The 10858-nt window shown below is 39.6% G+C and overlaps 1 protein-coding gene across 7 annotated transcripts in view; it reads left to right on the forward strand.

Annotated features, from left to right (window-relative positions):
• The window catches only part of LOC122840863 (receptor-type tyrosine-protein phosphatase mu-like), a 205059-nt gene extending 196024 nt beyond the window's left edge, over nt 1-9035 (forward strand). For all 7 annotated transcript variants that reach the window (XM_044133617.1, XM_044133618.1, XM_044133619.1 and 4 more), the window contains 5 exons: nt 884-1015; nt 4857-4982; nt 6194-6357; nt 6544-6679; nt 8144-9035. In XM_044133617.1, the coding sequence (XP_043989552.1) occupies nt 884-1015; nt 4857-4982; nt 6194-6357; nt 6544-6679; nt 8144-8197 (612 nt within the window). In that variant the 3' untranslated portion in view covers nt 8198-9035. The remainder of the gene's footprint in view (nt 1-883; nt 1016-4856; nt 4983-6193; nt 6358-6543; nt 6680-8143) is intronic.
• Nucleotides 9036-10858: the final 1823 nt, after the last annotated feature.

The following is a 10858-nucleotide window of genomic DNA, read 5'->3' on the forward strand; positions in this document are numbered from 1 at the left end:
TTTCTAAAAATCAATATTTTTGTCCTCTCTTTCAGTCTCCCTATTGTTATAGGAGGCATTACTGAGTTAGATGTTAAACATGCTCTCATGTTAGAAGAACATTTTTACAAATATATTGTCAGCAGAGAAGAAATTTCCATTACAAACCTTTATAACAGTGTTTCTTAAACTTGTAGGATGAGGACCACTTAACTTATTGGGTTTGTTTTGAGTTATTTACAGATTCTGAAAATTTGGATTTTAAACTTTCCAATTATGTGAAGCAATGAAATCAAAAAGAAGTTGTGTTGCGCATTAACATATAAATTACAGCTATTTGTAATTTAGAAACATAAAAAGAGAAAATTAAACTTGAGTTTAAACAGAAACCTTCCTCTGCACAATTCTAAATGTTATCCCCCCATTTCTAACAATTGTTTGTGATTAAATCATTTTCAATTAAATAAAATTAAGGACATGTGAGCAGAGCAATAGCAAACAAAGTCGGGAAAAACAAAGAACAGTTCTCACTAACGATTCACTAACAACTCTTTTAACAGCACAGAATTCAAAAGAATCACATTTGTTAGCTAAAGACGCATCAATACTCTCACTGCGTATGACTTAGCTTCCTCCCAACATATCAGTTGTTTTCCTTCCACCTGTTTCTTAAGTTTTTCTGTTGAATGATCCATTTTTAAGCCACTTATCCTTTATCATTTTAAACAATCCTTTGGTATGCTAGCTGCGGCGTCATGCGTCACAGTAAAATAATTGGTCACTTCCTTGCAGACCACTAGGGGGCGCCTGCAGACCACCAGCAGTCTGGGGACCGCAGTTTGAGAGACACTGCTGTATCATTCTTTGAAATCTCGCTTTTCCTTCTCTGTTTCTGCTCCTCCAGTCCTACAAGCAGCCGTCTGCGTTCATAGTGACCCAACACCCACTGCCAAACACAGTGAAGGACTTTTGGAGGTTGGTGCTGGACTACCACTGCACATCCATAGTGATGCTCAACGACGTGGACCCAGCACAGGTAACCCAGACCGTGTGCTCAAAACGAGGAAACATTGCAAGTCTCACACACAAAGTGTTGGTTTTTTTTCATTACCAGTGTGTATAAGATCTGGGAAAACAACACTCGTACTTTTTTAGACACAGTATGGATGCAGCGTGTGTTTGAAATATGGGAGATGCAGCCAAGAGGATGCCATGAAAGCGGAAACAGGCCTGTGGAAGAGGATCTCCAGATTTCTCAGCCCGAGGCTCTGTCATAACACCCGGGGATCAAAGCCTGAAGCCGGGCTGCTTCCCCTCCACCCAAATCCCCTTTCCCTGGGTGACTGACTGACTGACTGGGTAGAAAAGGCCTTTCATTCAATATTCTCACTGTAGCCGGCCCGTCAGGCAGCCAAGAAAGGAGCACAGGTGGGAATGGAAGGAGGACGTGCAGATGAACGAGAGAGAGCTGGAGCTTTCCTTTCCCTCACATCAACATCTTTGTTTTTGCATCTGTTAGATTTGTCAATTTTTGACTGGCTCTCAGAGGAAGCTTGAAAGCGGAGCTTAAGCTGCTGCACAAACTGCATGTGTGTTTGCACTTTTGCTGCAGTAGAGGAGTTGATGGCTAATTGTATGCTTGACTCTGTGCACGTTTTCTGTCCTGTTAATTTGAATTCTTTGAGGTAGTGTAGCTGTTTGTTGGTGACTGTGTGACTCTGCAGGAAGGAGTGTCCATCTGTGTGTGCTCTGATTTAGCGCTGTGAGGCCGGCGGTGCAGCTCCACAGGTGTGTGTTCTCAACCGCGTGTCCTCACCTGCTGGGCAGAAATTGGCGAGACTTTGCTGTTCTTTTGAAGCTGTCCCTCAGGGGTTGACGTCTCTGTTCGGCTGCCAGCTCCGTTGTTAGTCAGCAGCACTGTGGAATAACCTTGTTTTTGAGCCTATTCTTTTATCATTTATTGCATTTTTAAATAAAAGTATTGATGCTTTTTATGACTTAGCAAATAATCGATTGCATTAAACGACTGCAAGTTGATGCCAGACCATTCAACAATTCTCCAATGAGTGGAATTTGTCTAGAATTTGATATTAGCATTTTCAACAACTATGGAAAGAAAAGGTAATCGTAGGGAGTAATTTTTGTTTTTAAAAACTTTATATCTTATTCCATTGTCCAAATGTTTTGTCCTTCATGCTGTCCTTCATTCTTTGTGTAATTTTTCAGAGATCTGAGTGACCATGGAGGAGTTGCACTGCAAAAACACAAAATCCTACCAAGTATTTGCGCCAAGTTTTTAGTGTAAATAACTTGTAACACCTGAAATAAGACAAAACTAACATAGAGGAAACTTTTCCACAAGATGTATAGTGAATTCAAAAAAATTTAAAATTTACTTCCATTTGTCCTTCTTCTCTTCATTATTCCTTTCTTGCTTTAATTCCCTTCCTAACTTCCTTGTGTCCTTCCGTTTTCTGTACCTATATTCCTTTGTTGTATGATTCTTTTCTCCTTGCTCTATTTTATCATTTCTCCCTCATCATTATTCTTTTAATTTCTGTTTTTGTGCCCTTCCTCCCCTCAATTCCTCCTTGTTCCATTTATTGATTCCTTTTGTTGCCCCCCTGGTGTCTTTCATTTCTTCTTCTCTTTTTGACTTTATAGCCTTTGAAAATGAAGCACATTTCCTCCACTTAACAATTAAGTTATATTTTCACTTATTCATCCTTTTTCTCACACCAAACCCAACAAAATACTCAAACATTTCCTTTTCTGACTGGAACACACATTTCCAATTGAAGCTTTTAGCAAACTTCACAAGTTTATTTTTGCATGACCCTGTTTCCAACTCTTGCGAGAACTACAGGGAACGTCCAAACGTCTAAAATTTGGAAAGCCACCGTTAATGCAGCAACGATTAAGAAAAAGCAGTAAATTAGATAAAAAGGAAAAAATTACCCATAATTTCACGACATTTATAATTTAGAGACAAATAAACGAGTTCACACTTTGATGTGTGAAGGTGCTGCGTTAACAGATTTTATGTGAGAAGCCCTGCTCTGCCTAGGAACATGAATATGTGTGTTGCACACAAATATGTAACCAGATAAAGGACTATAAAAGAGACAGTGATATGAACTGATTGCTTAGTTGTGCACTTCATATGTGTATGGTTTCTGTAATACTCCTAATCTGTAGTAGACTGTAGTAAAAAAAACAAATACATCTACATGTTTATTCAGCACATTCAAAGTAGTTGGAGTTGACTGGGGGAAGAAATCCATCTTGAAAGATGACAATGTTTATTACTGTTTATATTTTTTATCTGAAGGAGGAGGCCTGTATATGGGACCTATTATGCAAAATTCACATTTTGCATGTCTTTTACTTCCTTTTGGGTCTCAACTGCTTCTAAAAACACAGTTTTAGGTGATGAGTTAATGTTATTATTTTTTTGGTGTCTGGAAAATTAGCCGTTTTAAAATCCTTCCAATTGTTGAGCCAATCAATAGGCACTGCCCCGTTACCTAGCAACCCCATGCGCTGTACAATGGCTGCTGGAAAAAACAAGTGGTCTGTTGTTGACTTACCATCCAGAAACCACTTACTGCATTCCTGTTTGTTGTGCAGGAGGTTCTACCTCTGCTTTTCCAAGATGTGCAGTTGTATAATTACGCAGCCATTTTGAAGTGTGAATGTAAATGTTGAGATGGCGGGCGTGGCCAGCAGCAGCTCATTTGGATTGGTTTATATTGTCAACCCAAAGTTGAGCTTGATCCTGCATGTGAGACTCCAGCATGGTTGCCGTTGGTCACCAATACTGCTTACGGATCTGGAGGCATAGTTGGACAGGGCAGGGTTTCTGGTTCTGAAACTCTTTGGAGATGATTTGGTTCTGCTGACGTTTGGTGTCCACTGTTCCAATTTTTAGTTCCTGGTTTTCTACTGGAAGAGAGGGTCAGCATCTGCCTGAAACCATAGCTGTTTTCTCAAGGAATGGCAAAATGTAGCGATGGATGGATGGATGGATGGATGGATGGATGGATGGATGGATGGATGGATGGATGGATGGATGGATGGATGGATGGATGGATGGATGGATGGATGGATGGATGGATGGATGGATGGATGGATGGATGGATGGATGGATGGATGGATGGATGGATGGATGGATGGATGGATGGATGGATGGATGGATGGATGGATGGATGGATGGATGGATGGATGGATGGATGGATGGATGGATGGATGGATGGATGGATGGATGGATGGATGGATGGATGGATGGATGGATGGATGGATGGATGGATGGATGGATGGATGGATGGATGGATGGATGGATGGATGGATGGATGGATGGATGGATGGATGGATGGATGGATGGATGGATGGATGGATGGATGGATGGATGGGAGGGAATGTTTGTGTTTATTAAACATTTAGATGTTAACTGATGCTTCTTTGAAGAGGCAACTTGATCGTTTAAACTGAAATTTAGCTTTTATTACCAGTTAAACCAGCTTCAAAAATCAATATGTTTTTCTAAAGAAGGAAATGAATGACTCAAGGTTTTTTTGATGCATTACTCAGAAATGACAAACTAAGAGCGTGTTGATTAGTTAAAAGCTGAAGTATACGAGTATTAACGTCCTTTCTTTCTTGTATTTCAGTAAAAACACTTTGCTTTTATTGAATTCATGGCCTCTCCTGGCGTTTTCTGTTTTCTTTTATAACATATTAGGAGATAAAAATCACTTCCACTGACTTTGAACCTGAAACTAATAAATCATCCCTGTTTTTGTTTTTGCTTTGTTTTCTCTGCCTGTGTGTTGACTTGTCTGCATCTCTTTCCGTCTGAATGTGTCCGTTGTGTTTAGCTGTGTCCACAGTACTGGCCTGAGAACGGAGTCCACCGCCACGGACCCATCCAGGTGGAGTTCGTCTCCGCTGACTTGGAGGAAGACATCATCAGCAGAATATTTCGGATTTACAACGCGGCTCGGGTGCGCAGGCGTTTGTTTGTCTTCCCAGCAGAGAATATGACGGCCATTTTCTCCTGTCACCACTCACCTCACACACACACACCCGGACCTGTCCGTTCAAGCTGTGCAGAGGCAGACTCATTTTTTTTACCCCGCTCCTGCACCACTGATTGGACCGAGGAGTGATTGCCAGAGATCTTTAGGACAGCTTGATAACTTTCCACCTGCTCTTAAGAAAAGACCAAATCAGAGTTTCACACCAGTTCATGGGGACACTTAAAGATTTCCTGCATCAGATCTAAAAAAAACTAATATTTTTTTAGAAGAAATGTTTGATAATTAGTAATGTTTTTAAGTAAAAAAAGCAACAACTAAGGTGGTTTACCTATTTTTAGATATAAATTTCTGTAGATCATCTTGTTCAGCTGATTTGTTTTCACCTAATAGATTCATGTGAAGCTTAATGTCTGTTTTATGAATTAATTTTTCTTTCAAAAATTATTTATTTGGACATTTCTCTCTTCATCCCTCCATCCATCTATCCATTAATCTTTGTGTCCCTTGGTTCTTCTATTCATTCATCCATCCATTGGTTCATCCATCCATTCATTCATCCATCCATCTATTCTCTTCCATTTCTCTTTGTGTTTTTAACCCGGACATTAATGTTTGTTATTCAGATCTGACTTTCATTCACAGTCTGCTCCTTTGTGGGTTTTTTGTTTTGTTTTGTTCCATTCCAATCATTCAGAACATCTTTTGTTTATCTTATGGAGGTTAAATTCAAGAAACAAATGAGAAAATATCAAAACCTAAACATGTCAGGAGTTACAAAACACCCGACGAGACTCCAGCAGGTTTACTAATCTAACAGTTTAACCCTCTGAGTCCCATGCTGGTTTGACCTGGGCTCACCTGAGTAAGCTCTTGATCCAGTCGATGGTTCTTCATTTTATTAATGCGCTGCGACTGTCTGAGGCAGCGACATGTAAAGCACCAGACAGTCTAATCGCATATGATCACTGACAGGAGTTATTGATCGATACGGTCAGACATCTGTCTCCAGCAGCAGCTCATCCATCACCCTCCATCTTCCTGTCTGCAGCATCATCTCTTCTTTATCTCTCTGTCAGCTGTAGCTCCACCTAGAGTTTTTACACCAGAATTGCATCGTACCATTAACCCATATATGCGTGGTAACCAGAGATAACTGGTTTGTCTTGGCCCACCAGCCTCAGGATGGCTACCGGATGGTGCAGCAGTTCCAGTTCCTGGGCTGGCCCATGTACAGAGACACGCCCATGTCCAAGCGCTCCTTCCTCAAGCTCATCCGGCAGGTGGACAAGTGGCAGGAGGAGTACGACGGCGGAGAGGGACGCACTGTCGTCCACTGTCTGTAAGTTCCCCCAACCACATGCTGAATACAAGGGAGGCTGGCATTAGAGAGAAAACATCTCCACCTACTGTCTGGAAACCTTTACTGCAACAAAAGCTCCATCCTCTGCTCTGGATGTTTTATTTATTTATTTATTTATTTTTCTTATGAAACAAAACATTTCTTGATTCATGGTGACTTCTGCAGGAACGGAGGCGGCCGCAGTGGGACCTTCTGTGCCATCAGCATCGTGTGTGAGATGCTTCAGCATCAACACTCTGTGGATGTGTTTCACGCCGTCAAAACACTGAGGAACAACAAACCCAACATGGTGGACCTGCTGGTGAGGCGCACTCTGAAAATTCATCCTTAGACTCTGACTTTTGTAGATATTTAGATCCTGGTGACTCAGTCTGGCATATATTGAACAACGGATGTTCAGTTGAGACATAAATGCTTTTTAATTACAACATTAAGTCCAGGTAGTATCTTGAAATTTCTCTTTCCAACTTCCTTAAGATGTTAGAAGGAGTCTTAGCATTAGCGCAGAAGCTAACACCTACAATCAGGACCAGCGCCATGGATTGGCCGCTTTTCAAATGTCAGCCAATACCATTGATCCCAGACATTTAAAAAAAAAAACTCCTATTGTTCTCCTTCTCAGCAATACAATGTATTGATCTTATCCCTTCTTCTTTTTTTTACATATTGGTATTGGAGTATCATTCAAAAATTAAAGCTAGAACAGCTCAGAACTAAATTTCTTCCTTCTGGAGTAAACTAAAGGTCTAGAATGTTATTCTCAAACAATGTTTGCTTTTTCAAATCTTTACTTAAGAGGCCTGCATGAAATCTTCTGCCAGAGGTCAGGATGAAGGTATTTTGTCTGCTTTGTGTTTTTGTATCTTCACCTTGAGAGAGAAGAATGTCGCTCTTGTACAATAATTAAAGGCTCAGCAGTGTGTATAAAAAATAAAAATAAATCTGTTTGAGTTTTGAAGTGATAACAATGAAGTTGACTTCTGGTCAAGGATCCACTGAAGAGTCAGAAATGAACGAGCCACTCAGTTTCCAATCATCTGGTTCAACGGAAAAAAAGAAGAACATGGTTTCTGATTAATGCTGAGGATTTTGTATGTTGCTTTTATCCATGTTGGTGTTTGCCAGAAATTATTTTAAAAAAATAATAATATCTTTATAACATTTTATTACTTTTCATCTCAAAATACCAATAGTAAGAGCCCTAAGCCCACCTGTTTCGCAATTTATAAACATGCAGTTTCATCTATATTTGCTTTTGTTTTCCGATGTTGAGTGAATTATAGACGTACAACTTATAAATGTGTAAAAAAACACAAAACAGAGCTCAGTTTGTAGCTCTGGCGCATCGTGTGAATCACTGCAAAGACACAAAATTAGCAAGTATTTTGGTCTAGTTTCAAATGTAGATGTTAGCACACCTGAAATAAACAAAATTGATTCAGAAGTAACTCTTTAGCAAAACACAGAAACCTGTTTTAAGTCAATAATTCCTTAATATCCATGAAAAGTAGATTATTAGATTATCTGCCAGTGGAACTAGTACTTTTTTAAAATAAATATTAATTGTTGACTTAAATGCAAAAAATGTAATGAGGATGTTTTGTGTAGCTCACAGATCTATCCTAACTAACTTGTTCAGGGAAGAAAAACAGTTCACCTCGAACAGCTTAAAGACATCCTACATGTGCATTGAGTGTGTGTTTTATCTGAGGATGCTGATTTGGCCACAAATATCTCATCCATCTCTTATTTTTATGCGTTGCAGGATCAGTACAAGTTCTGCTACGAAGTGGCGCTGGAGTACTTGAACTCTGGTTAAGGCGGAGCTCCTGCCGTCTCCATGAAACTGTGGGACAGTGCAGATGGACTGCAGCTCACATGTGTGCATTATGTGAAGAGTGTGTGTAACCGAGCCAACCGGAGCCAACAGGTACACACTTGACCTAACCTGCAGCTCCTCTTTGACCAGCTCTCCTTTTTACCGTCCAGGCGGCAAAGAGTTGTACAGGGTTAAGTAACGCCGCGGAAGAGTCAACGGGAGCACAATGAGCGGTTTCATTTCCTCTCTGGATCCCTCTCTCTTTCTCTTTCTCTCTCTCTCTCCTTCTCTCTTTCGTTCATTCTCTCTCTCAGCTGCCTGTAGTTGTGTGGTTGTTGCCTTGATCCTCGTTGGACGGCGAGCATTAGACACTGTCCGGTTTTCCACAGGAATGCGCTGCGCTGTACATACTGTAACGTGTCCATTTTGACGCTCCGCTCGTTTCTGTTTCTGCTCAGCTCACTTTTGAGAGTCATTGAATGCAGGAGCTCAAAGCTTAAATGTTCCTAAATGTCCTGTAAAACTATGACAACTATGGCTACATCTGCTAACTTGTTTTCCTGTTCGGGGACCCAAAGCTTTATTTGCACTTCCATTGAGTTCTCGCTGTGTGCATATTGTAAATATTTCTGTAGATTATTTATTCACAGTATGTACTTTTTTTGTGACTCGCAGTAAGTGACAATCATATGTTCTATAGGTTTGGTTTCTTGATTGTACTGTATGCTTTTACTCTTGTTTCTTTTCTTCTTTTTTTTGGTCATCTTGTATGACAGAGAAAATAAAACTGTAAAGAAAAGATCTATAAATGTACCTACAATATAAACATTGGATTATCTACCTGGATCTACTGTCTTTGGAAAGATTGTGCTGGGGCGCCATCTGCTGGAGCACCAGGGAACAACAACATTTGATTTTAGAAATTCATAAACTGTTTTATACAGAGTTACGACATATTTTTTTATTTTAAAATCTTGGGGTTTATATACAGAATTTAGAATAGTTGACAGTAAAATATTACAATGGAAAGCCAACAACGCAGTGTTATAGGAATTTTCTTAATGAAAATAATCATAATTATTACATTAATTGAAAGCGAAAGCTGAAATACATATTTGGGTCAAACAAAAGTGTCTTCTATATAAGCAGGATTTTTAAATCAAAGTAATTAAAAAAGCAAAACTATTTGAAATCTCACATGACCTGTTTAGTTTGGTGATGAAGCAAAAGTCATGCAGCGTTGATTTAGATTATTTAAAGATGAGAAATAAAGTGTTGCTGCTCTCACTGAATCTTAATACTGACTCCTACAGCAAATAACTTGCAAAAATCTACAATCTATCCATAATTTTATTACAGTACCACAATCTGACCCTGAAAGTTTAAGGAGAATCCAATCTTTAAGTTGAGTTTATTCATTATTCAACCTCTCAGTAAATGAAAAACTGGGTGTGGTTCAAGTTTATTAGTACAACACATTTAAGTAACAAATAGTAATGAGAAATTTCTTTTTTAAAAGAGTTAAAACATTGACTTATCTTAAGTCATTAATTTAAATTGTACTTTTATTAAATACTGAAAACACATCAGTGAAACGTTGCTCTGTTACTATTTAAAAGCCTTTTGGTCGTGAGAAGGAAACTCCTCTCACCCTCCAGACACCAGCAGGGAGAACAGTCCCTTCTGAGGCCGATTAGGAATCGCAGCATTTGTGTCCTTTAGAGTGGATTGTTTTTTCCACTCACTTCTCCGCCCTCTGTTGGGTTTTCCAGTCTGGAGCAGCGCATCTGCTGCACCAGATGGAAATTGCATTTGTCTGTTCCTCTTTATTCGATCTTTCTATCTTCTCGATTCCTGGGTCTGCTCTACTGTTCTCTTCTCTTCAGCTCCCCCTACAGGATTCCTACAGACTGAGATGCCTGTGAGAGGAAATAATTTTGCATCCGGTGAGCGATTCATGTTATGATTAGGCGACATGTTTCAGATTATACTGTTGGGGAAAAAACCTAATAATGACCTAATTTCAGTTTCTGCAAACAGCAAGTTGACATATGGAAACAAAAAAAATACAAAATGGTCAGATGATTATTTTTCACTATTTTCAATATGATCAAACCATGAAAATTTGTAGATATTTTTCAGTCCTGGATTTATTCATGCGATTAGCAGCTAAAGGTGGTGATTTGCACCCCACAGACCTTCCACACTTCAGATCAGGAGGTTTTGAAATCTCGACTGTGTGGAACTGGAAAGGCTCAGAGACTCAGTTTAAGTAAAGAAAGAGGTGGCCTATGATGCTTCCTTGAACAGATGGGTCTATGGGCTACACAAAGCATGTCCATTACATTGTTTACATGAAATCATTTTTAGTGAGATTTTAGTCTGCCTAGTTTGAGCCTCTTTCAGAAAGAGCTGTTTTAGGGCCTCCTGTCACTTTAAATCTAAATAAGCTTCTGCTGGTCACAACCCCAACTCGACGTTTACAGTCGCATGTAAAAATGACTGCAAATGAATGTACAATTATACAACCGTACATCTTTGAAAATCAGAAGTAGAGCCTCCTGCACAACAAACCAGGATGCAGCAAATGGTTGCTGGATGGTGAGTCAACAACAAAATACTTGTCTTTTCCAGCAGCCATTGTATGGTGCATGGAGTTGC

The sequence above is a fragment of the Gambusia affinis genome, linkage group LG12 (genome assembly GCF_019740435.1).
Source record: "Gambusia affinis linkage group LG12, SWU_Gaff_1.0, whole genome shotgun sequence".
Classification (NCBI taxonomy): domain Eukaryota; kingdom Metazoa; phylum Chordata; class Actinopteri; order Cyprinodontiformes; family Poeciliidae; genus Gambusia; species Gambusia affinis.